The 27,707-nt window shown below is 45.6% G+C and overlaps 1 protein-coding gene across 2 annotated transcripts in view; it reads right to left on the minus strand.

The window, feature by feature from the left end:
* The window catches only part of NPR3 (natriuretic peptide receptor 3), a 66,143-nt gene extending 39,218 nt beyond the window's left edge, over positions 1-26,925 (minus strand). For both annotated transcript variants that reach the window (XM_036279550.1, XM_036279549.1), the window contains exons 1-3: positions 26,175-26,925; positions 16,690-16,812; positions 7,582-7,748 (exon numbers count right to left, since the gene is read on the minus strand). In XM_036279550.1, the coding sequence (XP_036135443.1) occupies positions 7,582-7,748; positions 16,690-16,812; positions 26,175-26,913 (1,029 nt within the window). In that variant the 5' untranslated portion in view covers positions 26,914-26,925. The remainder of the gene's footprint in view (positions 1-7,581; positions 7,749-16,689; positions 16,813-26,174) is intronic.
* Between the last annotated feature and the right edge of the window lie 782 nt (positions 26,926-27,707).

Genomic DNA, 27,707 nt, shown 5'->3' on the forward strand with positions numbered 1-27,707 from the left:
TTTGCGACACTGAATCGGATGAGGGGTGTTGGCTTGTTGGCTCCTCTCTCCAGAGACATACACATGTGCACTTACACACAAAATTTTGTGCATTACTATAAAGAATTAATGCCCCCTGAGTCAAGAAACCCTCATCCACGTAAAGAGGTCATGCAAACTTAGATGAAATTGGAAGTAGCTTCCTACTGAAGTGAATCCACTCCACTATGTTCAGTGTCGTTTCTACGGGAACACGGATATTTTCACACAGGTGCCACAGCTGGTCTGCTACAAAATAAACCGTGCAGACCCCTGTGAGTGCCAGTCTGTCAGAGCGCTTCACGCGGAGGTGCCCCGTGCTCTGGGCCCATGCCAGCACAGGACTGCAGCTCTGTGGGCTGCAGAGCTCAGGGCCATGGCTGTTTGCGTACCTGCTCAAGTATTTTCAGGTCATGAGCATCCCACCCCAGATGGGACCACACTGCATGGTCCAGGATCAAACTCACAGCCCTGCTCCCGGGAGCACTCAATAAACTGCATCTGTTGAGCTGGGAACGGGGGTTTCCACTTGAGGAGAAAACAGGTCACTGCAGATGGAGAGGAGAGAGAGGCCTCGCCAGACTCGTCATGTGTGTGAAAGAGTCAAGAGAAGCTGATATCTTAAGAGCGTGTATTTGGACAGACAGGGTACAAAGAAGGGAAGGGCATACTTCAGCCTGTGTTGCCTGCCAGGCTCACATGGACGGCCTGAGACACTTAATCTCCGGGTCATGGGTTTACCCCCACATTGGGCACATTGTTATTAAGAGGGTCAGACTGACGTAGTGGAAACAGAAAGTCACTGAACCAGGAGTCAGGGGATGCAACTAATCTTGGCTTGGCCACCGCACAGCGCGTTCTGAAACACCCGTGCTCTAGCATTGGAACCGCTCGCGTGGCAGAAGCCAAACACCTCCGTTAAGATCCCCTTGAGCGACACAGAGCCCCTGCATGTGTGGGCCACCCAATGAGATCCACCAGGGAAGCCTGGCAGGCAGTTAGCAAACACCATCTGAGCCACGCTGAGTGCCCCACTGATTCCTGAGGGCTTCTCCAGTGGGGTTTTAATTCTAACTTCAGATTTCTGATGACCCCCCAGAGGGTCTTAAAAACCCCCATTGTGCCCTGGCCAGTTTGGCTCAGCGGTTGGAGCGTCGGCCTGCAGTACAGAGAGACCCGGGTTCGGTTCCCGCTAAGGGCATGTACCTCGGTTGCAGTTTGTCCCCGGCCCTGGTTGGTCGTGAGGGTGGCAGCCACTCGATGTGTCCCTATCACATCGATGTCTCTCTCTCTCTCTCTTCCTCTCTCTCCCTCCCGCTCTATCTGAACAAAAAATGGAAAAATGGAAAAATGTCCTCGGGTGAGGATAAAAAAAAAAAAAAAAAAAACCCCATTGTGAAAACTCATTACTACCCCCCAAACACCATCTGTCCCAGTCTAGGTGAAACTGAACTCCTAGCTTCGTGTGCCGGCTAAGGTCCAGGCACAGGACTCCGTCACCACCAACGTCGTTGTCCTGATTGCAGTATAACGAGCCACATTTGGGAAAGTCACCTTGCCTCCCTGGGCCTCAGTTTCCACCACCATTCAAGAAGGGGATTGTGGTCTACGTCCTGTGGTTCAATAATAATGAAAACAATGAGCGTAGTCATAATAGCTTACTTGTATTGGCTGCTCCCTATGTGCCAAGCACACAAGAAGGGAATGCAAAAGTGAGCAGGAATGGACGTGTTTCTGCTCTCACGGAGTTTACAGTCTGGTAGAAAAGGCCCCAGTTCCTTAGGAACCCCATGCACGTGGGTGTGATTAGAACCGGAAAGGCTATGGTGGGAGGGGCAGAGGGCCAGGAGGTGGTCTGGAGAGTCAGGAAAGACTATCTTGAGAACAGTGTCTAAGTTATGATCCGAAGTGCGAGTGGGCGCCCTAGGGACATTAGGCACGCAAGAACACCATGTCCATGGATTCGGAGTATACAAAACAGCAATAAAAGAAATAAGAGCTACCAGCCAGTGAATATTTACTAAGGGCCTGGCATTGTATTAAATATTATCTGTATATATAATTCACGATTTCTTTCAACAACCTTCCCAGTTAAAAAGTTATTATCCCAATTTTACAGCCAGTAAACTGAGGCACAGAATTTTTCAAATGTGCCCAAGATAAGAATAGTAAGAGGCAGAGTCAGGTTTATGAAACCCCAAGCCTGTCTATTTAACCACTAGGCCATACTGCCTCCAGTGGTGGCCATTGGGCCCTATTAAAACATAATGCATCGCCCAGCCGGTGTGACTCAGTGGCTGTGCGTCAACCCTGCACCAAGAGGTCACTGGTTCAATTCCCAGTCAGGACACATGCCCAGGTTGTGGGCCTGATCCCCAGTGGGGAGCATGCAGGAGGCGGCTGATCAATGTTCTCTCTCATCAATGTTTCTATCGCTCTCTCCCTCTCCCTTCTTCTCTCTCAAAATCAATAACGAAAAAAAAAATTTTTTTTTAAACAATGTATCAAATGGAATTGGTTCCCACCTAGTTCACTAGTAAGAGTACAAAGATCATTTTTAAAAATATTATCATATTACCCATAGAAATGGTGGAGAAACTGTCATGAGATACATGTAGTAATAACTAGACCACCCAGTACATACAGCCCCAGTGACAGCCCAGCCCTAAGGAGTCACACCACACACAGGCACCACCCAACCACCCCTCAGAGACGAGTGGAACCAGAGGAGAAATGTGACCAGAGACACCAGTCTACAGGCTGCAAGAGCCCTTGGGACAACCCAGCCTGGGAAGCTCCACCTAGGCAAACTTTTACAGGTTCGACATAATTATATTCTCCAAAGTATGGCCTGGGAAATAGAGAGGCCCATGGTCTTGAGGTACAGAAAGACCAGAGTTATTCCAGGAGTGCAGAGATTATTAAAATTAGAAAAATCTAGTAGTGCAGGTGATCAAAAGATATAGACTGACATTTATAAGATGAATAAGTTCTGGAGATGTAGTGCACAGTATGATGACTATAATTAACAACACTGTGCCTTTGAAACCTGCTAAGAGAAAAAATCTTAAAAGTTTCATCACAAGAAAAAAAATGTTGTAACTGTGAGGTGATAAATGCTAACTAAAGTAATTGTGGTAATCACTTCAATAAATTGTGGTAATTTATACAATATTATATGTCAATTATATCTCAATAAAACTAGAAAAAATAAAAAAACTAGTAATACAGCAAACTACACTATAACAAAGTAAGGAAAAAAATATCTGATTATCACAATAGATATAGAAAAGTTGTCTGATAAAATTCAAATACCCCAACCTACACAGGTGATAAAATTACATAGAACTTAATACATAAACACACATACACACACACACACACACACACACACACCAATAAATTTGAGGAAATCTGAATAAGATCAGTGCATTGTGTCAGTATCAATATCCATTTGTGATCTTACATATAATTTTCCAAATTGTGACCAGTGGGGGAAACTGAGCTCGTAAACAGCAATGTCTCTGTATTGCATCTTAAAATAGCATGTAAATCTGAAATTATCTCAATTAAAACATCAATATTTAAAAGGCTAAGAAGTGGAGATGGAGGGAGGAGAAAGGGAGGAAGGGAGAGAAAATCAACTTTATGAAAACAAAATGTTATTAACCATAAAAATTTGGTAAGTTAAAAATATAGAATAATTATTTTTAAAGTCATAGCCACTCTCCATCCTTCCAATGTTTCAATACAGACTTATAAATATTTTAAAGTTTCAAATTTTTGCATTTTGAGAACACATGCTGCCAACATGCTAATATGATGGATGCGATACTAACACATATGACACAGAGCCAGGGATATAATGCAAGTTATAATGCCTGCAATAGAATCCTGTGTCCAAAGCCTTCTCTCAACCTGCACTATAAAAACTGTGATGTTTACTGTGCTTTGTTTCAGTTATCCTAATAAAAGGTGTAATTTTGCCAAAACACAACTTCACCAACGAGGAATAAAAGGGAACTTCCATAATCTCATAAAAGCTCTCCCAAAATCCCCACAGGAAACATCATGCCTACTTGGTGGGATGAACAGTTATACAATCTGTTCTATGTTCTTCATATTACAGTTAAGAACATAGCAGGGATTCCCACCATCACTGCTTATACTCAGTACTGTATTGGGGCCCTAGCCAGGTCCATCCAAGTTTATTCTGCATTCCCTTCCCGTATGCTTGGCACATAGAAAGCAGCCAATAAACTTAAGCTATTATTACTAAATACTTCATTTCATTTAATATACTTAAGTATGCTTTTAATTAAGCATACTTAGAAGACTTGAAAAGAAACAAATTTGTCCCTGTTCATAGGCCTTGTGGTTGTTTAGGAACTGCACGGTAAATTTTAGAACTAATCGGAGTCCGTCGAAGTTTCTGGATGTGAGATCCAGAGCCGGGGCCTAAGAGCCCACAGTGGGTGTCACGAACTGGAGTTCTAAGTGGGCAGATGAGTACAAATTAGAGATGCAGAAGGACCTAGGGAAGAGCTGAGCCCCAGAGTGAAGACCACCACGTCTCGCTAGTTTGTTGAGCATCTCCTGCTGCCTCTGACGCAGGTGTCGCACGTGGGAGTTCCAGCCACACTAGCTCCCGGTCCCTGGGCGCCCAGGTCTCCCTCTCCCACAGTGGGCACCACAACCCCCTGTCCACACTGACCTGAAAAATGCCAGCAACTGCCACTCAAAGAGCCTGAGTAACACAGGCATAGATGTGAAGACAGACACATCTTCAGAACGGTAATAACTAATTACAATGAGCTCTAATTTCTACTGAAAAGTATCATTTTTATTTTTTTATTTATAACGTCAGTTGTAGATGATCTCACCTTCAGAGAGAAACAGTATTGTAGTCTACAACTACCAATAATCTCTAAAGCACTTGGTTTGGAATGTATATGGATCTTTGTAGTAGGTATATCTCCCCAATGAGATTTTCCTTAGACTGGATAAGACTTAATATTCTGAATACAGAAAAACTAATAACCAAAAAGAATGACCCCATAGTGTGTTGGAATGACTTCTGCCCAATGAGTATCATTCTGTAGGACAATCTATACGGGATTACCTGTACTTAAACCTCCAGAAGTGCCAGACAAAAATGACACCGTTGCTGAGCTTTTAAGCCATAAAATTAATATAAACCTGGTAAAGTAAAATAATACAGTGGCATAGGTAAAAGACTTGGATGTTTTCAGCCTGGCCCAGACCACCTTAGACAGCACTTCTAGAGGAGGCTGAGTGCCCTCTGTTCTTCCGCCTTCCTGGGCAAAGGATTTGGATGATGACAATACTACCATAGGTTTCCTTAAACTTGGGCTCTGTTACAGTCGGGCTACTCCTGTCATAATTCCGAGCACACTGTCCAGTAGAGTAGCCACTATGGCTGCTGAGCCCTTGAACTGCAGAGACACTGTAGGGGTGAAATGCACACTGAATTTCAAAGACTTTGTGCAATAAAAAAAATATACAGTCTCATCATAACTTTTGCATTGGTTAAATGTTAAAATAACATTTTTATGTATGAGTTAAATAAAGTGTTTTATTAAAATTAATTTCACCTGGTTCTTTTAATTTTTCTAAATGTGGCTACTAGGACACTTTAAATAACACTTCTGGATCACATTGCACAGACTGGACAGTGCTAATCTAGAAAGTCAAAAGGTATTTCAAATAATGTATGTATAATACACAACATTTAAGATATTAGTAAATATGTATGTCACTTAACAGCAAATTCCTATAAAGACAGGTATAATATTATAACGATAGTATAAAAGAAGCATCATTTATTGAGTTCCAACTTTTGACAGGGACAATGCTAAATGCTTCAGATAAAGTATCTATAATCCTCCTAGCAGGGAGAAATAATATGGATCAGAGAGACTGAGTAATTTTCCCCAGATCACACAGCAAGGAAGTGCTAGATTCAGGCTCTGAATGGAGGTCTGTCTGAAGCCAAGGCCTGTACCCTGTGGTACTTCAAGGAACAAAGCTGGGAGAGGCCCTATCTGGAAGTGACCATCTCTTGTGAAGTTGGTCACTGTCTACCTTGGGCAGGGACCATCCAAGCCATACAGCCATCTGTCATTATGAAGGTGCTCCCACAGAAACCGGACCGGTGATTGCCAGAGGGGAGGGGGTTTGGGGACTGGGTGAAAGCGGTGAAGGGATAAGAAGTACAAATTGGTGGTTAGCATTATGCTAAGTGAAATAGGCCAGTCAGAGAAAGACAGATACCATATGATTTCACTTATATGTGGAATCCAATGAACAAAATAAACAAACAAAATAGAAACAGACTCACAGATGCAGAGAACAGATTGACAGCTGTCAGAGGGGTGGCTGGATGAAAAAGGTGAAGGGACGAAACAAAAAAATCCATAGACACAGAACAGTCACAGGGATGTAAAGTACAGCACAGGGAATAGAGTTAATAATATTGCAATCAGTACGTCTACGTGCCAGGTGGGTACTGGAAATATCGGGGGGACACTTTGTAAAGTACGTGATTGTCTAACCACTATGCTATACACGTGAAACCAACACGAAATAATACCAAAAGTAAACTGAAATTGAAGAATTAAATAAATAAATTTTTGAAAAATTAAAAAGGGTATGGGGGGTGATAAATGGCAATGGAAAAAAATAAAGAAAAACAATAAAAAAGAAGGTGTTCCTATTCTGTTCCGGACACTGTGGAGCGAACAGTTGTAAAAAGCAGCACATCTACCCCGCCAGCCTGAGGACCCACTGCTCACCCTGCTCTGCAACAGGAGTGGCATGGAGGGGTGAGGGGCACCCAGCAACGTGTGCCAGTGACAGCCAAACAAGGGCACCACACGTGGAGGTCCGCCGTCTTCAGTGCCACCAGCGCGATGAGTCCCTCTGCTTCATGCACAGCCTGGCCTAACCCGCTGACTCCGGTCCACTCTTGGAAAATGCCTCAGTAACAACAGCACTAATTGAGTGGGAAGCGCTGGACGACTTGGGTAGGAAACAGCTTGCAGCCAAAGGGGCAACGACACAGCCACAAGACAGGAGCAGACTCGCCGTAGAGCTGAGACAGACTGCCAGAAGAGAGAGTCTTCCAAAACCCGAAATATCTCCTGCCACCAAGCTTCGGAAAAATTAGGTATGCAAAACTTTGGCACTCCTTCATCCATCGTCTCCCCCAACACGCTCCTAGCCGGCTAAGTGATGGAAGTCTACAGACATCTGCTCGGCATTACCGCAAGTGCCCACAAAAAGCAATTTGCCTTCCTGCAGCAGTTGGAAAAGCCAAAGTGCAGGGTGGGGGTGAAGGGGGTGTGCTGGGGAAGGGAGGGGGGAGCGCTGGCCAGAAACACACACACACACACACACACACACACACACACAGCACAGTGACATTCAGACACGAACCTAGGAATTTCTGAATGGCTCAGAATGGGACACTTTGTCACCTCTGATTTAATTAGAAGACTGTTTTCAGAAGCTGAAGGCCTAGGCCCCTAATCAGGCACTTACGTAATCCTCCTCATTGAGCCCTTGTTTCTCCACAGAACTTTTCACCTCCATGGAAAACTTCTCAAACTCGGGTTTCACTGTCCTCAGTAGAGTGATTGTTTGGAGGGATGAGTATGCCTGCTTAGCTTCAAAGTCGTGTTTGTCTCCTCTCTTCCACGAGCCATCTCCTATGGGAGAAAGAAAAATATTTATCATCCAAGCCAGTCGCCATAAAGGGGCCATTCTCCCTGCTCAACTGCAACGTGTCTCCACGTGTTCCTCTTGGTAGCAGGGGCAGGAGGTATTGTCATCGCTTTGCACTTGCGTGTAATGTGACAACGGTCAAGATCCTCAAAGGAGAAGAAGGCCCTTTGGACATGTGTTCCCTGGACATGTGGGAGAAGTAAATCACTGTGGTGGTAATGACCTTATAATGACCACGTGCCTGTCACGTTCGGCCCCAGGAATTGCAGTGCTGCAGGAGGGAGAAGTAAGTTCCGTTCATTCTCGTTCACACTCAGTTTCTAATCCCTACGATCAACTGTGGAGGTCCCCCAAGATGTTGCTTTCGGGCAATAAACCTGAGGGGATGCAGGTGTGGCAGCAGGACTGGGTGTGCACACGTGTGATGACGTTGGCACTGTTCAAACAAACATGCTTAAGATGATCGGTTCCTGAAATACTTCTGGGACCTCTTCAGAGTGAGACATAACTTAGGTAAATGGGAGGGCTTAGATCTCTAGTATTGGCAACGTCATTGCACTATTTATTGGACAGTGTTCATCAGTGCGTCAATGGTAATGAAATGAACATTGCTAATATAATACATAATATATATAATAAATAATCTCTATTCATTGAACACTTCATAGTTAGAAACTCACTTAACCCTCACAAGACCCAGTGGTATGAATACAACTATTGTCTCTATTTTACAGATGAGGAAACTGAGGCATGAGAAGCTGGGGACCTCTCTGCTTCACAGCCCTCCCTTCACAAAAGCAAGGGCAAATTAATGGATAAAAATCATCACTCTTTATTATTTCATTTTTTAGAAAATATGTGGCCTTTGGTGCCCCAGAAGAAAATGTGGACCTCTAACTTTTGACAATAAGCTGTTATTTCGATGACCTGTCATTATGATCCCTGGAGAGCTGCAAATACAAGGAATTCAACCCCTGGAGTCCGACACCAAAGTCATTTGTCCGCTCTGAGCCCCAGGCCACGGTCGACGCCTGCAGCAGCGGCTGAGCGTGAGGATGGTTCTGGAGTGCGAGGCCAGGGCTCCACGGCCCTCTCTCGGCTGGTACAGAAAGAGAGCTGGTGGCCTTGGAATTTCTATCACAGCTTAAGTCAGACAAACAGGGATTAACTGAACTATGCTCAGAGGTCTGTGGGAGCCACCGCGGTGGACATCACAAGCGTCTTGAGCAGCCTCCACCACCTTCAAGGGAAGGATTTCGAGACAGATGTGTAACCGCCGACGTTATTACAGGTAACAGCGTCCTGGGCGGGCGGGGATGCGAAGACGCAGCTCGCTCCGTGGAGAGGAAGAGGCAGCCAGCTCCGAGGAAGGAAGGGTCCTGTGAGGAGGAGACCCCAGCCGGGTCCGAAGGTGTGAGCAGGACTTCAACGGGAGGAGAGGGGAGGAAAGGCATGTGTGGCGGAGCCTAAGGCCCACGCTAAGGTGCAAATGCGCGTGACACCCAGTGGGCAGCAAGCTGTTCAAGGAGAAATAAGACGGAGCTAACAAAATGCATTCAGGGCTACATCTGTCCTAAGTGAGCACGGATTACATTTCAAGCCACCGACCAGAACCAGACAAAGTCTTCCTCCTCCCACATGAATCCTCCCAAAGCTGGAGGGGCCTCGGCCTGAGCCAGCAGCCACTAGGGTTGTGCTCGGACAGACAGCAAGCTGCGTGTCCCTACCAGGCCAGGGCGGACCCAGCTGCGTGCTCGGGACAGACTCCCAGGCCTTTGGGAAGGGGCCGAAACGCTCTGTCAGGAAGACCCCAGTCTGAGAACGTCCAGGACGTCTTCATCCCGTGGAGGAACCCATTTCTCATAAGCATGCAATCAATGTTGATTGATTCCTTCTTTATTAATTCGCGGTCTCCAGGTTCAGCAAGAGCGATGTTTCTTAGGCAAAGAGGGTGGGAGCATCTCAGCTCTAGGAAAGAGTTCTCTCCTGGGAATACTTAACCCCATGTGCTATGCTGTGTAATTAGAGAAAACCCACGGAACGGGAGACAGCAACGATCTCAGTCATTAAAATGGGAAACATGTTTTCTTTAAAGAAATGAAATCCAAGACAATAAATGTGTCTATCATAATCTAAAAGATAATAACTTTGAAGTTTTGTTTTTGAGAAAAAACAGAATGGAAACAATAGTGTATAATAAATTTAAGCCAAAGTAAATAGGTGTCTGTCCCCAACGTAACTGAGGCTATGACTTCTGCTTTGGTGGGTGTTTCTCATTCGAACGTGTCAGTGACATCTCCCACACCGGGCTGCTGGGCACCAGGAAAGCAGAGGTCAGCCTGGCGTGACGCCCCATCAGTGGGACAAACTTAATTCAGGAGACGACTGGGTGCCTCTGGGGACTGACGAGTGGAACAGAAGAGTGATGTGATCAGAGTCATGCCCTAGGAAATAGCAACGGATTAGAGGGGGAGACACCGAGGCCCCCAGCCACAGTCATCCAGGCAAGAGGTTACGACAGGTTAAATGTGGAAGTGACACACACCCCCCAAATTAAAAATGGTCCTTCGCGTGGTTAGAATCATGGGCAAGTTTCCTTTCCTTTCCTTTTGTCTGTTGGGTGTCTTTCCGACTCTAGGAAATTTTCAATAATAATTATTTTCTGCATTTTCATCATAAGAAGAGGAGAGCCCCCGCGGACGAAAGCAGAGACCACGCAGGAGGAATCTGAGCCTCCACGGGAGGCGGGGAGTGAGGGGCGTCCGAGAGCGCGTCCCCTGGATGCGAAGAGGAAGGAGACGGTTGTCAGCAGAGGGAAGAGCAGTCGGATGGAGGAGTGGACGTGGAAGTCGCAATGATCTCAGTTAGAGTCACAGTCCCTCCAAGGGGACTGACGGCAGAGCGCCCCAGTGACATCTCCCGTGGGAGAGAGTGGTCTGGACAGGGCGGGGCCAGCGGAGCGCTGCCCGCCCTTCCCTTCGGCCTCGCTAGAGCCAGGGCTGGCTGCAGGGACGAGCCCGTGTGCCAGGCGCGGGCTTGGGCGCAGACATTGGGGGACGTGCTGTGAGTGGGCAGGAGCAGGAGGAGGCAGAGGAGCTCACGGAGAACCAGCAGAATGCTGAGCCACCCAGCCGGGCAAAGCGGGGTTTCCAGAAGGAAATGGTGGAAACGGTGTGGAATGTTCCAGAGCTGTGCTGTCCAGTGCGGGCCTCACCAGCCACAGGTGTGACTAATTAAACTGAAATTAACTGAAAGGCAATACAACTGAGAGTTCAGTGTCTCAGGTGCACCGGCTACATTTCCACACAGGAGAGGACACAGCCAGGTGGCAGGAAGTTCCTTGGGACAGCAGTGCTTTAGCGGCAGGCCCGAGGAGGTCACAGTGACCTGGAGGAGAGCACCTCCACGGGGCTGGGACAACTGTCCTCCTGTGGTCCTCACTACCTACCAGCGACCCAGCACACTGTAGGCCTTCGATGACTGTGGGCTGAGTGACTAGCTGAGACATCACAGAGGACGTCAAAGAAATAAGTGCCCCAAGTTCATCTGGGCTGGCTGCACAGTACTGTGCATGGCTCTTACCCTCTGGTGGCCATTTACGTGAGAGAAAGCCACGTCCTACCCTCTCCGAATGTCCAGGTAGTACGTGCTTGTCATAAGCGAGGTTGGTCCAGTTACTCCTACCGGCAGTAACAGCACCACTTACTAGGTGATGCCACTATGAACAGCGTTGCCTATACCATTTCATCATGTAATCCTCAGAAAAACTCTGTGAGCTGGATTTAAGTATGATCCCCATCTCACAGATGAGGAAACTGAGGCTCAAGGAGATGAGGCTCAAGTCACTCAGCTAATAAATGACAGAAGCGGTAGCCACAAGGGAGCCAGACTCCAAACCCGGGTGCCGTGCCCGCTCCCTGCGCAGCTCACCAGAGTCTGGAGGATTTCAGACCTAAAACTGCAAATGCAGCAGGACGGCAAACCATGTTAAAAACAAAAGTAACAGGAAGAAAGATAGGAAGGGAAAGTGTCTAAATGTGGTTTAATAACTGTTACAGTTGAAAGATTGTGTCAGAGTTCTTTTCCTTTTGTCATTGTCCCAAACTGACTTTAATGTGCATATATCACTTTTAGAGAAAAACATAATAAATCCCATCTCTGGTCAGTGTTTCTGCTACTTTTCTACTTTTTTCTACTTTTTTTTTTTTTATCCTCACCTGAGGACATTTTTCCTTTTTGTTGTTGTTGTTCAGATAGAGTGGGAGGGAGCGAGAGAGAAACATCGACGTGAAAGGGACACATCGAGTGGTTGCCACGCACACAACCCAACCAGGGGCGGGGGACAAACTGCAACCGAGGTACATGCCCTTAGCAGGAACTGAACCCGGGTCTCTGTGGACCGCAGGCCGACACTCTAACCACTGAGCCAAACTGGCCAGAGCTACTTTTCCACTTTTAATGAGTCAAATGATTTATGAGTATCGGATGGCTGTACTATCCTTCCATCCTCACCTAAGTTGGTGCCCTCTATTCGTGCACTCGGGAAGCAGGAAAGTTCTTAACAATCCCAGACAGTCTTGCCCAGATAACTTTCCACCTAACTTACATCCAAAGAAAACGATGCCAATGAATGAGAATGCCCACAGGTGCTAATAAAAACTCTCCATATATCATCGTCTCTCTAGACTTTCTTAACTATGCCCTTTCAATTTTATTTTTCATCACTTCAATTCCCCCATAATCTATTCTGAACTCCTGTGATCAGATCATTTGGGCAGATATGAAAATATTTTTGAGAGCTCATCAAGATCAAACAAGCTAGTAATCAGTGAATATGAACACACTATCAAAATGTTTTTTTAAATCCAATATCAAGTCATTGAAATAGACCTTTTTCTAGAGTGGGTACAAAGTTTGGTATGAGTAAGCACAGGGAGAGAAGGATGTTGAAGAACTTTGCATAAACACGTATCTGATTTTTAGGGCACAAAGTCTTGGAACAGGCCCTTCACTAATGATGGACCAGAACCTTGCTCTAGGTCACTCTGCCTGCCATAGGTTCTGTTACTGCCTCTGCTCGGAGGAGGAGAGGTGCTTCAGGGTCTGGGGCAAACACGGACAGTGTCCTCTCTCTACATCTATTGTTTTCTTCCCAGATTCCTAAATGGATTTGGGGTAGCAGTGAGTTCAGCTAAAAGCACATTCTTGCCCCACCCACACAATGATATGTAGGCAATGATATGTAAGCAGAAGTTAGTGAGTGGAGCTTCCAGAGAGCTCCTCAAACAGAATTAAGTCAACTGAGAGGATCTCTTTTTGCCCCTCTACCTTCCCCTCTTTGTCTTGCCTGGGATTACGACATGATCCTTGGAGCCCTAGCTGCCATCTTGTGCCACTGAGGTTGGATGCCATTCACTAAGACTGAGGGAGCCCTGGCAGGTTGGCTCAGCAGTTGGGGCATCAGCCTGTGGACTGAAGGGTCATAGGGTCAATTCCTGATCAAGGGAACGTACCTGGGTTGCAGGTTTGATCCCTAGCCCTGGTCAGGCCATGCAGGAGGCAACCAATCAATGTGTCTCCTTCCCTTTCACTGTAACTAAATATCAGTGGGAAAATATCTTCAGATAAGGATTGACCAAAAAAAAAAGAGATGGAGGGAGGGAGCAGAAAAACAGAAGGTTGGATCCCTGGTGACATGATGGAACCATTATCCCTGCTCAGGACTGCCCACCTCTGGACTTCTTACAGGTGAGAAAATAAAACTCTACATTTGTTTAAATCACTATTGAGAGTCTTGGGTATTTGCATGCAGATATAATTCCCAATGCACCAGGTCCTTAGAATGTATTAGATCAAAGTTGCTTAATTTGATAACAATGTATGGCCTAAATCAATCTATGAAACTATACCGCAGAAAAATGTACAAACTTAACTTATTTTTAAAGTTCCATGTATAATGATCAAACTAAGAGTAATAATAAATATACTTAACACTTATTAAATATTCAAGAAGTTTGCTATGTATCTCACATACACCATTTCATTGATTACTCAGCCAGATGCCATGAGGTAAGTACTATTATTATTGTTGTCATTAGATGAAACTAAGCCTTGCGTGGGAAGACAGGGTTACATCAATGTGCCAAGAGCTAGTGCATGGCACAGCCTCTCAAGCAGACAGACACCTCAGCTCAAAACCTGAGCAATGAGGCTATAAAAGGGAAAAGGAAGGGAATCTAATCAGAAACACCAAAGCTTCTTTGTAGGTTGTATAAAAGCCCACTATACGCTGTATAAGTATGTAATGTTTCAAGAATCAGAAAAATAAATTTTAAAAGTTGTCCCAAAATCACCAATAAGTCATATATATGTCTACGTACTTAAAGACAAAAAGTCAGAAATTGAAAGTATCACTGTTGTTATATGACATTATCTGGAGGCTCTTGTCAATGCAATGAGAAAAGAAGAAGTAAGATGTAACTATCAGAATGAAGGGAAAACTTGTTATTATTTGGAAATGATATAAAAACTATTGGACCAGGAGATTTAATATGTGGAATTCTTGCAAAATAAATAAACAAAAATCATAGCTTTTCTATATAACAACTACAGTTACAAAATGCAAGGGGAAAGATCATGATCACGATAACAACCAGAAAACAAAATATCTAGGAGTGAACTCAACGAGAATGTTGCAGAATTTAAATGAAGAAAATGTAAATATTTTCTTATGGACATGAAAAAAATTAAAGTAAATAAAATAATTTAAAAGTTAGGTAACAGAGGTGTAGGAAAACAGTCTCACACATAGTTGCAAACGTGTAAATTGGTAAATCTCTCTAGAGGACAACTTGGCAATATCTATCAAAACTTAAATGCATATATAACCTTTGACACAGAAATGCTACTTCTAGAAATTTATCTTACAGAATAAATGTGTGTGTATATGCACACACATGTATGTACACTCAAGGCAACTCAATATAGCCTCATTCTTATAGCAAAAAGCTGGGAACAACACAAATATTTTAAAATAGGAGACAGAAAAAGTAAAGATGGTATGTCAACATTATAAAACACTGTGTACCCATACTATAAATAGTGTGATCATTTTATTTAAAAATATTTTTGTAAATATATTTTGTAAAATAGACAAGATGTACCTACATCTAAATATTATCAATGTAACTTGATACTTTGATACATAATTCTGGGTGATAGAATTATGGTCACCTATTTTCTTCCCTGTGCTTTTCTGTGTTTCTATATTTGTCACATTTTCCATACTACTCGTGTATTGGCATGAGTAGGGGAAGTAATACAGGCTTTATCCGTGGATGGGAGGAAGGCCGGTACCTGATGTCTGTATTGCATTTGCCCATTTATAATGCGCATCCAAGTGCATTGCCTCCAAATTCTATGTTTGCAGTTGCCAACTTGCAAAATTCAGACTAAACTATTTTCATTGTCCACCAGTCTCTACCACTGTCTCAATGAACTCAATACTGCAGCCAATAAGGCAGTTACATTCTGGCCTTGGGTCAAGAAGTGAAAATGCCACTCTGCTTGTGAAAAGAGAAGGGGGAAGACAATCATGGCAGCAAGGAGGAAACATCGGGTCTTTATCCGGAAAGCCTCAAATCTCCAATTTTATCCCCTACAAGGAAGCAGTGACTACTTTTGTTTCATCAACTTTTCTTGATGCCCATGAGAAGTATGCATCACTGGCTGTTTATGCAAAATGATCTATTGCTTAAGTAAACCAGGATAACAGAGCAGGTAACCAGTGTGTGTCGTAAGGATTAGATTCTGCCTATCTCAAGGGCCGAGCTGGGGGAGGAGCCCAGCATCAGCATGCCGTGTGTGACAGGCGCAGCTCCCCTCAACTGGCAATGTGGCCGACAGTGTCTACTTCAGAGAGAGCCCTGACCACGTTTGGGGAAACTGTTTTGTGCCTGTGATCTTTTTTTTTTTTTTTTTTTTAAATCCTCACCCGAGGACATTTTTTTTTCAGGTACAGTGGGGGGGAGAGAGAGAGGGAGAGAAACATCGACGTGAAGGGACACATCGAGTGGCTGCCACCCGCACGACTGACCAGAGCCGGGGACAAACTGCAACCGAGGTACGCGCCCTTAGCGGGAACCGAACCCAAGTCTCTCAGGACCGCAGGCCGACGCTTTAACCGCTGAGCCAAACCGGCCAGGGCTGTGCCTGTGATCTTGATGACCTTCTCAAACACCCTCCATCACAGGCACCCTGGGAACTTCCCCAGGTGTGTTTTAAGAAATTAAATGTTTTCGATCACATATGTTGATGGCTCCTGAACTTCTATATGGGAGAAGCTTGAGGGGCAGCAATTTGCAATGAAGAGGGACTAAGAGCAGAGACTTTCAAACTGTTGTGCCTCAGTTTACAATAATGGTTATTTATTTCACACTGTGGCCCATTACAAGTACATGGGTAACATGTTTAAATAAATACACATAAGCACACAGTCATATTACTAAAAGTTTTATGAAACAACACCTAAGCTACATGTGACAGACTTTGACAGGTTCTATTACATTGATACATTCTAGTCTATTCCGTCCTATTAAAAATGCTGCCCAAATGTCACCAAAATTATTCCAACAGTCCATCACCTAGCCAACCTGCAGCTGAAAACACACTAGGGAAGGGTCTTTAGACCTGGATTTATGATCATTTGGAGACAGGTCCTTGGCCATCACAGGTACCTGCTATCTTTTTGCTGGGTTCCCAGAGAAGAAAAGCTCAAGACCTTAGGAGAAGACATGATCGTGTTCAGAATCCCAAACTTCTAAAAGCCCTGTTATGGAAATCCAATCTGTGGTGGTGACTCACATCATTGGCTCCCCCGCACCCCTCTGACAGCCTAGCGCATGCCGGGAAGGGGACCCGAGTTACCGTAGGAGGAGCTGTTGAAGAGTTCGATGTTGAAGAAGGCGTAGTCCCCGCTGGTCATCCCGTGTCTGTGCGCCGCCAGCATGATGGCCCGGACGGTGTCGCTGCTCGCACACATGATCACCACTGGGGAGGGAGGAACACACAACACACATGAAACACCCCTTCACAGCCCAGCAAGGACGCTGAAACAGTGGGGGGCAGCTGACAAGCAACAGGGTACTTGCAGCGCCCTAGAGTATCCTCACAAATTACATGTTAATCATGAAGGGGGATAATAGTAACGTCACAGTGGAGAAATCTAGCAGATGCCACCATCATCAAGGGATGGAAGCCAGTGTCACCAACCATGGGAACAGATTCCTGAGCCTCCTGATGTAACACACCCTGGCCAAAGCTGTCAAATGGGTGACCTGAATCTCATCCGAAGAAGCAGCTGCCAGTCCAGCTGGGGGACAGTCTAGAAGAGTTGGCTTATGCTGTTTGAAATGGTCAGTTTCATGAAAAACAAAGACAGGCTGAGGAAATGTTCTAGAGTCTAGAATCTAGACTAAAAGACACTTAGAGGAACAGGAAACTCAATGCAATGTGTGATCCTGGGTTGGATCCTGGACCTTCAAAAATAATAATAAAAATTTTGCTCTAAAAGGCATTATTGAGATAACTGGAGAAATTTGAAATGTAAATCAGCTAATAGCATTGCCTTTGTGTTAAAGTTCTTGCTTTTCACAGTTCTCCTGTGGACATATAAGTGAATGTCCTTTTTCTTCGGAAACACACTTAAGTACTTAGGGTCAAGGAGTATAATGGCTGTACTTATTCTCAAATACTTCATAAAAAGATAGTGATGTTTGTGTGTGATGAACATGTTTATATATTTGAAGGGGGAAAGGGAAGAAAGAAAAGGGAGGGGAAGGCAGGGGAGGGGTGGGAAGGAGAAAGGGGGGGAGGCAGAAATTTGGAATGATAAAGCAAAAGTGGCAGAATGTTAACACTAGGTAAAAATCTGGGTGAAGTCTATAACAGAGGTTAGTTTCTCTAATAATTTCTTACATCTTTTCAAAAAATGTAAAGTGATTTCAAAATAACGTTTTAAAAAAATACTTCAAATGAATCTCCAGATTTGCCCAATATAAGACAGTGAGGGGTGCCATGTGCTGTAAACACATTTTCCTGAAAAAGCGAGCGGAATGGTTTTAGGGAGACCCTTCATTTGGCAAACCAGAAGACGCAGTGAGTGGTACGGGCTTTCTGCTGCCTTCACTCTGAAACATTTCTCCCAAGCTGTCTAACATATATAGGAAATAGTTAACAAGGTGCCAGGTCCCTCCCACCTTCTCTCAGCTATATCCACACAATCGGATACAGGAGGCTTTAAGGGCTGTAGAATCGTTGCCTGCCTCCTAGGAGCTTCAACAGGCTGGAGAGAAGTGGGGACCGCGCATCACCCAGTAAATCTGACCACTGTCGCTGACCCTTGTCTCCATGACGAGGACCACTGTGTTTTGCTGCACACGCAGAGGAGACCTGGAGAGGCCCGGATGCCAGAGCCGCGTTATCACCGTGCGTGCCAGCTCTCGGGGATGTGTATGTTCTTTGTGAAAGTATGGGTGCTGAAAGACGTAAAACAAACTTCAGGCTGTGCCAAAGCTGCTTGGCAACCCACGCGGAGGGCTCGGGCTTGTTGATATTTCGTTTACTGCAACCTTCATTCAGAGTGTTAGATCATGACTTTGACATTCCTCATGGCAAAGGGGCTCCGTGGCCAGGCTCAGCGCACAGAGAATTTGTTTGTAAACAATACAAAACTCGCAAAGAGTGTAACTGTGGGAGTAGGTGTTGTTTGTGCCCAGAAATACAGTTATACATTGGGACACATAGCCCAATTCCAAGGTGCCTCAGTAAGAAAGATTTCGAAGAAACACTTCGTTACTCATTATGACTTAGACCCTTATTTTAGCAATGATTCTAGTTCCTGATATTAAAAGAAGAGCCAGAGCACCCCACAAAAGAGCCAATAAGGGGCTGAGGCTGGACACGTTTGGAGATGGTGGATTCCAAGAGGGGGCGTCTCCAGGAGGGATCCAGTAGACCCGGGCAGACTGTCTGCTAGGAAACCTTCGTCATTTTTTTATCGATTAATCCTAGTCCAGAGTCTGCCTCTAAACCCCAGACACAGAACCTCATTCTGTCAGCACATAAATAGTAGAGTCGTTGCTTGAGGACAGAGCCCCAGTAACCTCACTCAGATATTTTTAGATGATCTGAAATGCAGACTACTTCAATTCAATGAGGACCAAAATGTATGAACATGTGGTGTCACCGTGTACCTAGGCATGCCAACTGGGGAGCAAAGTTGTAAGCAGTGGGATGTTAATGAGGATGAACTCGGAATCAGGTGAGTCAGTTGGATGATTCAGGCATCTAAATGCAGCAGGGCTTGATAACCCTGAGCGTCCATCTAAACTATGTATGCCTGGCCCAGGACTCAACAGGCTGGGTCCTCGGGCCAGAGCACAAGCTTCCCCGAGTCCTGGCTGGGCTCTGCCCCACACTGCCCTCTCTATCACTTCTTTTTCTATGTTTACAGGCCTGGCCCATCTTCTTCTCTTTGTCCCCATCACCATCAAGACCAATTCCTTCTGACAGACACACTCTTTCTTTAATGTCAGTACATACTTGGATTGAGCAAGAGTGACCCAAGTGGCATTGTGTCCATCTGAGCAGAACTGGATTATTTTAGATTGCATCCGTTGTGTGGTTTAACCCTCAAAAGGAACCCTTGATTTCCAAGTTCATGGGCAGGGTATTGTTTTTCTTGCATAAAACAAACCCATAGTGCACATTATGATTTAGTTTAAGTTGGAGCAAGTACTTCTAGATGCTGGCAAAGCAGTCAGAGTGCAGAATCCTTCTAGATTTGTAGGATAATCCCTAGTCTCTTATAGTTGTTTCTTTCGAGCCTAATTCAATAGCAAGTGTTTTTAGCCACTTGCCTTTATCCAATCTACCCGAAGGTTAAAATAGTTCTCATTAAAATAGCATTCTCTTCCTACACACGTTTCATCAGTTTACATAACTCATTATACTTAAAATAATAAGCACAACTGGCATACACGGACTAGGGGACAGTGCCTGGAAGGTATATGGACAAGCATGAGAGGTCTGCCTGCCAGCGCGCACCAGCATCAATCAGATTTCTAGAGAAAAGGTATCAGCTCGCCCTGGCCGGTTTGGCTCAGCGGTTAGAGCGTCCGCCTGCGGTCCAGAGAGACCCGGGTTTGGTTCCCGCTAAGGGCATGTACCTTGGTTGCAGTTTGTCCCCGGCCCTGGTTGGTCGTGCGGGTGGCAGCCACTCAATGTGTCCCTTTCATATCGATGTTTCCCTCTCTCTCTCTTCCTCTCTCTCCCTCCCACTCTGTCTGTACAAAAAATGGAAAAATGTCCTCGGGTGAGGATAAAAAAAAAAAAAAAAAAAGGCATCAGCTCATCCTGTAAGCTGCTAAAGCAGAGGTCAATTAAGACCATTTCTGTTGTATTTAAGTATATTTAAATATATAAATACTAATTTGGGGGATCAAATTGTTAAAATTCCAAAAAGGGTGGTGGTGGTGTGATTCTACGTTTCTGGGTAGAGTTTTTTTCATCATTCTGCTCTATTCTCTCCACCTTGCCAGAGAGCTGGCAGTGTCCCATGTCACCCCCACCACCTGATTTCCCCCGTGTCTTCTGTAAGAGGCTTCTCACTACGGCAGCACGTTCTTTCAATCGGTCTAAGAACAGCAGAGAGAAGTGCAAAGGGGTAGCTATAGAAATGGACTCAGAGAACCCGAAACATTCCAGGTGGCATAGCTGAGTTGGGGGTATACATACCTTTCCCAGTCTCAGGTTTCCACTTGGAGCAACCTCTAATAAGGTGACACTCATTTCTCTCTGTGCCTTCATCTGCCTTTCTCTATCCCAGCTCCCAGGAGGAAAAGGGGTGAATCGTTTGATTGGTGAGTCTGGAAGAAAAAACTGGGCACATGGGGCTCAGTCTTTTCTTCCCTCCTCTTCAAGATGTATCTCCTTTCAGAGAACACACATTACGGGTGACTTTTCTCATGTGGTAAGGGGCTTCTCCTGGATGGGGGGTCATCAGCTGAATAGCAGATCTATAATTTAGTGGATAAACCTGCCTAATTCTGAGGGAGAGTAATAAGCAGTTGTTTTGGCAGCAGATCTAAATCCATCTTCCAATAGGTTTTATCGATAATAAAAACAGTATTTTCATATTATCTATGTGCCTCATGCACCCATCTTTCATTTAACTCTGAACCTGGAAGGGAAAAGGGATGTTACTGTGTGGAAACAAAGCAGGATGTGCCATGTGCTGCAAATTGAAAATATGATAGCAGAAATGAAAAACCAAATCTCAATAATCAGTCTGGAAGTGGTTAAAAAAAGAATCTAAGTAAGAAGAATTTTTTTTAAGACAGGTGGTAAATGGGAGAAAAGAAATAAGAAAAGTAGGGTATCAATCTGGGAGATCTAACATCCAAATAAAACAAATTCTAGAAAGAGAAAATGAAGGAGATAAAATTACCAAAGAAATAATTTAAGAAATTTTCCCAGAAGTAAAAGACATAAGTTTCTGGATTGAAGAGGCCTACCCTTCAATACCCTCGAGTGCAGAAGGCAAAATACTGGCATAAAATACATCATAATGCGATGTAAAAACAATGGCAGCAACAAAAATAGTCTAAAATTTTCCAGGAAAAAAAATACAACAAACAATAGATAAAAAAGCAGAATCAACTCTGACTTCCTAACAGCAACATTGGAATTTAAAAGAAAATCCTTCTTACAAATTGGTTGTTAGACTGACAAACCTCAAAGGGAAGGAGGGAGGAGTGGGGAGAAGAGATAAACCAAAGAACTTATATGCAAATATGCATAACCAATGGACACAGACGGAAGTGTGGAGAAGGCAGGAGTAGGGGCAGGGGTGGGAAGGAGGAAGTCAAGGAGGAAAAAAGAAGGGACATCTGTAATATATTCAACAATAAAGATAAATGTAAAAAGAAAAAGAAAAGAAAATCCTTCAAATTTTGAGGGAAAATAATTTCAGATCTAGAATTCTATAATTATATATAATGGTAGGACGAAGAAATTTTCAGTCATGAAAGTCTCAAACTTTAGACTCATTCATCCTTTCTGTGAAAGCTCATTCATTCATCCTTTCTGAGAAAGCTCCTAGAGGATGTACTCCACCAAAACAAGAGTATGAAGCAAGAAAGAACACAGAGGAATCTAGCTGGAGAGATGGGAGTTGCAAGAGGATGTTGAAGAAAGAACCCAGAGTTACAACTGTGTAGCATGTTTAGAAAATAACTAAACTGGAACAGCTCAGGAGACTTAAAATATAAAATTGGTAGATATTTTAGTTATAATTCCATAGGAAACTAAGCAAACAAACAAAAACAGATTTTTTTTTAACCCCAAGGAAAACAAGTAGGAAAAGAAAGGAAATGTCATTGTATGGCTCAGCTACAAAGAGCGTTTAGAAGATAATAATAATGTAGACACTGAATACTACTGAGCTAGCCAAAAATTATAATGCAATCATATTGGAAGGAAAACTTGAGTGTGTGGTTATCAGGGAGTAGAAGAGAATTAAATCAGCATGTTCCACTGGGATGGCAAAAGATAAAACCTAAAATTGAAAAAACCAAAAGTAATATGTGATTTAGAGGTATGAGATCAAACACGTACAGCAACAGCTACAAGAGTTGAGAATAGTTACCTCTGGGAAGTGAGAAATGGGAAGTAGGACACAGGAAACTCTTGTTCCTAATAAAATGTAATTTTCTGACTTTTCAAACTATATAGCTGTATAACTATCGTGAAAACAAATGTTTTTAAGAAAAGGGATTTCTCTCTGGCTGTTTCTATACTACATAGCAATAGGTTTCATTTGCCAAATAGAGATTTCACCTTTATTTTTGTTGTTACAAAGCTCCATCTACTCCAAAGGCTCTCAGAATTTCCACAGGGCAGCCTACAATGCTTCTACTATGTGTTATTTCACTTATCATGCGTTCTTTGCTTAAAAATTCTGCTGATCACCCACTTGGTCATTTCCCCCCGCCTAATTCTAAAAATAAATGACTCTGTACTGATGAAATGATGTTATCTCTATAACTGGTATGCAGGTCCAGATTAATGGCATATTATTAATAACTAATGGAATAAATCTACAGTTCTTCATACCAAATGTTAGGGGTGCACAATACTTCTAGTTCTGTATTTTATAAGCTATATAGACAAAACAACTGCAGGCTTTTATTGCTTGAAAAATTTTGTCTAAACTTGCCTTTTTAAAAAGAAATTTATTGTTGAGTATAGAATATTGAGGTCAATAGTTAATTGACTGTATAATTGAATCAATTTTAAATGAAGATCTCTTTCTTTAAATAATATATGCTCAGGTGCATGTATTTCAGTGATATTATATGTTGGCTAAAGACATGAGAGGAAAAAAATTTTAATTATTGACATCAATGGTAAACCCCTAAAATGAAAGAATAATTAATATCCCTTAGTTTTTCTTTTTATAGTATAGCACGTAGCCAAATGAAACTTTAGTCATGTTATTATTTGAGATTATGGCATTGTCAGTTTTTGCCCTCTAAGAGATTTAAATATTTGACTTTAAAGATGAACTTAAGTCCAAAAAAATATGTTAAAATGCTATCTCCATAGATGGGGAGGAGGACTCTCTAGTTCTATAATGTTTAATATGGAATTTTCAAAGAGAAAAACACAGTCAGTTATATTTTTACACTTGAGTGAGCACATGTCAGAACCACCAAACATCAATTTGAAGGGGCCTGATTCTCAGGCTAACTCACAGCTTTCCAGAGGAGGAAATTCAGTCTCAGAGAAGCTAAGGGACTTGCCCAGGCCAAGCAGCTGCTTCTCCCCCTGGGGTTTTGCCCCAGGACAGGGCCTCACCTTCTAGTAAACATGGTTATCATGATATATATGAACTAATAACCACTACAATAAAACCTCACGTTTACTGAGCATTGAGGCACTGCCCCAGTGCATTCTCATGGTTAGCTCATTGACTCCTCCCAGCATCCCTAAGACGGGAATGTCCCTACCACCCCCTCTTTACCTGAGGAACCTGAGGCAGGGAGGTTTGGCAGCAGCCCAAGCTCCCTCTCCAGTGATTGCCTGAGCCAAGACAAAAGATCTGAAGATCAAACTCTACTGAACCTCTCCACCTCCATTTAACCAATTAATTGCTTATGGTAAAGTTATGGTGATTAGCAAAAGGTAAAAGATCCCCGGACAGAGCTTTGTCATCAAGCAACTTTCTCTCTTGAGGGTAGGGAATTTGAGAGAGTGGGGGACTTAGGAGAGAAACGATTTTGTATTTCTGGACATGTGCCAAGTCACTGTTGGAAATACACTTTAGAGTGGGAATGGTAATCTTTGTAACCTGTAAAATATACAGGTCAGCCAAGCAAACTTTCACCACTAAATTCAAACTTAAAAAAAGAAGGAAAAAGCAGAGACTGAGTACATCTGGGAGACTTGTCTCATTAAAAACTAATCAGCAGCAGCAAATAGTCCAAGCCCTCTGAACCCCCAGGCCCACCAGGGCACTGTTGCCCTCCCTGCTCCCTGGCCTCAACCACCCTTTGTGAGGCTGAGGGGCCCGGTGGCCATGGTTTGCCCTAATCTGGAATGACAGAGTCCCCTGGGCCATAGATCCCCAGGCCACGTGCTCTGGGATCACCACCGGCATTGAGACCTTCAGGGCAGCGGCCGGCTGCACAGAAGACTTGGCAGACCTCGGATCTCGCTAGTAGGGGACCACACCTCCATCCCCCATTCCCCTGCCCCCGCCCCCCCCCCCCCCAGCTTGCCCTGGGAGGTCTCCAAGAACTAGATCCCGGCCCTCGGCCCTGGAAAGCGGAGAGCCCAAGATTCGGGTTCCGGGGGCCACAGTCGCCCGAGGTCTGCAGGGGTCTGCAGTAACCTGGAGACTGGAGGTAAGAAGTAGATGTGGGTTTCTCGGCCGGGCGTGGCGAGTCCGCAGCCCTTGGATACAAGTACCCTTTTTCATAATCAGCAAAGCTGGCGCGCCCCGCCTGCTTGGCTGGCAGGGATTCGGAGCAGACAGCCTGGAGTTCAAAAGCTCAAAAGTTGGCCACGCATCCCCACTGTCAACACCTCCCACCTCCTTGCTCTGAAGAGTGCGTTCACTAAGAGTTCTAGGTAGCCAAATTGGGAAGGGAGGTGGCCCCAGCGCCATCCTCCATTGCTCCTCTGCCCACTTTCATCTGTTCCTAATACCTCCAGCCTCCGGTTGCACTGTCTCTTACAGCCAGCGCCCAGGTGCCCAGCCGTGCCAAGTCGTGGGCTAGCCCTGCACCTGGCTCAGCCCCTGGATCGTGGGGAGCTTTGCTGAGATTGCACCATTTATAGTCTGGGAGCAAGTGGGAGCAGAGGCGGGATTCCCACAGCTCTGCACCCCAAACCTGCCACCAGTAGGGGGGAGACTGAGTTTTGCTGCCATCTCAGCCCCCATCCCCGCAGTCTACTCTGCAGTAAAAGGGGCCACAGTGGAGGCTTTTGAGATTGTGTATCCGCGACCACCCTCTTTTTCTTCTACTCTCTGTAGCCATAATTTGGTGCTTAGTCAAACCCCCACAAACCCGCGGAAAAAACTTGGAGAGCACGTGGAAAGAAGGTTCAGCTCCTACTTCTCCTGCGCACGCTCGGGCAAAGTCTCCCTCCCGGCGCTTTAGAGACCGCGATGCCCAACACACCAAGGGTAGTGAGTGTCCCCTGAGTCCAGACACAGCAAGGCATTTTTGGTGGAAACCACAGAAGCTCGTTTATAAGAAGCCGGACGGGCCATGGAAGGAATGAGAAGGGCGATAAATGAGCTTTTAAAAGAAAGCTGGGATCTGTGGAAGGAGAAGCCAGGAAAACCAGAGACCTGAGCGAGCCAAGTGGCAGCGCACGGGCTGTAGAGTCCGCATACGCTTCCCCACTAGGAGGGGTGCATGTCGCGAAAAGACTGGGCAACAAGTTCTTTTGGCCTCCGCCTGCTTTCTTATCCTAGTTGGAGCAGGGCACCCGGAGTGCGCCCCTAGTCGCTAGTCAGGCTCGGGAGAAGGGGGAGCGAGGAAGAAAAAATCCAGGTGGTTTGACAGCACCTGTCGGAGCTAAGGGCTCAGACGCCCCTCCCCCAGGCTCCATCAAGTCCCCGGGATCTTCTACTCACACCCTGTGACAACGATGGGCGATGATTAAAGGTCCTGGCAGCCAGACCGCGAGCACCGGAGCGAGTCCCCGCACACGCGCCCTCCCCGAGTCCTTAGTGCCACGGCGGGGAAGTGGGGTCTGCAGGGAGGGCATGGGTATGCAGGGAGAGCTGCGGAGAGTAGTTGGGTTACCTCAGGGACCCCGGGCCCCCTCCTGCTCACCTCGCTCACTGGCCTGGATATAGCGCACGATGTCGTCCAAGTCCAAGTCTTTGGTGTCATCGAAACTGTAAGCGGATGTGTGCAAACCCTCCTCCTGGAAGACCTCGTGGACCCCCTCGAGGGTGAAGTAGCAGTTCCGCTCCAGCTTGTCGTCGCTGTAGACCAGTGCGGCGCGGCTCCACTGGTGGTGACGGAACAGGGCGAGCATCATCTCGCCCATCTTGGCATACGCGGGCGACACGCGCGTGAGGTGCGAGTATTCCGTGTCCTTGTGCTGGAAGCCCGCGGCCAGTGCCCCGGCCGACAGCATGGGCAGGTCCCAGTGAGACGCAAGCCGGGCCACCGGCGCCGCCGCGTATTCGCACACCGGCCCGAGGATGAGGTCGGGCTTGGCGCCCCGCGCCGCTGCCACGCGGTCCACCAGGCTGAAGAGTGCGCGGTTGCCGCAGTCTGAGTCTTCGTAGGCCACCTGAAAGTGAGTGCCGGCTGGCAGAAGACGCTGCTCGGTCCCGTTGCCCTCCACGCTGCGCAGCGCGTATTCGATGGCCGGCCGCACCCGGGCCAAGGAGAACAGGTATGAGTCGTCCTGGGGCAACAGCACCAGCACCTCGATCTTCTGCGGTGGCAGCGTCTCTCTCTCCCGGCGCCCGCCGCCGCCACCGCCACCCGCGCTGCCGGCTAGCAACGCCCAGCCAAGCAGGACGCACGCGGAGAAAGTCAGCACCAGCAGGGACGGCATCGTGCCGCAGGAAAGCGCCTGCCCTCGCCGCCGGCTCGCCCTCTGCCCCCCACCCACCCTTCCTCTTTCCTCCCCACTCCTCTCTCCCAGGTCCCTGCGCCCCCTTGGGCGCTCTAAGAAAATAAAATACCCCCTTCGCTAAATCGCCAAAAGATAGAGAGGAAGAAGAGTCCTTCTTTGCAATATTACTCGTTTAAAAAGAAAAAAAGAAAAGAAAAAGAAGAAAAAGTTCACCGGGTGTAAACCTGTACGCCTGTAAATATTTATATATATACTTATTATAAATATATATATACATATATATATATATCCGCCCTCCCTTTATATATACTATTTTGCTTAGAGGTGGCTTCTATTTGGGCGTTGCTAAGGTTGCTTTTGAAAGCGTATTTGTAAAAGAAGAAAAAGTTAAACTTGTCCAAGTGCTTGTAATTGACGGTGCATCTCCCTCGCGTTTGATCTCATTGATTCGCGCCGGTTCCTGGATCCATAACTGGCGTTTAAATAGCGTGGCAGCCACGGAGCATGTTACCACACATGGCGCGCAGAGGCCGGGCTTGTAGTTTCAGCGGGTGGGGGGTGGGGGTGGGGAGTGGTGGGGGCTGGGCTGGGGGAGCCTCTCATTAACATTCTTACATCAGGGCTCCTCCCCGCACCCCTTCCCTTCCCAACCCTCCTCTGCCCCTAAGCCCCACTCCCCGCCAGCCCTCAGTCTTTTCCTTAAAGCCGCAGTCGCCCACGTCTGCATCCGCGGGAGCCCCCACCGCCTCGGGGGTCCCCGCCTCTCCTTGACC

Source organism: Molossus molossus, unplaced genomic scaffold, assembly GCF_014108415.1.
Source record: "Molossus molossus isolate mMolMol1 unplaced genomic scaffold, mMolMol1.p scaffold_m16_p_3, whole genome shotgun sequence".
Lineage (NCBI taxonomy): Eukaryota > Metazoa > Chordata > Mammalia > Chiroptera > Molossidae > Molossus > Molossus molossus.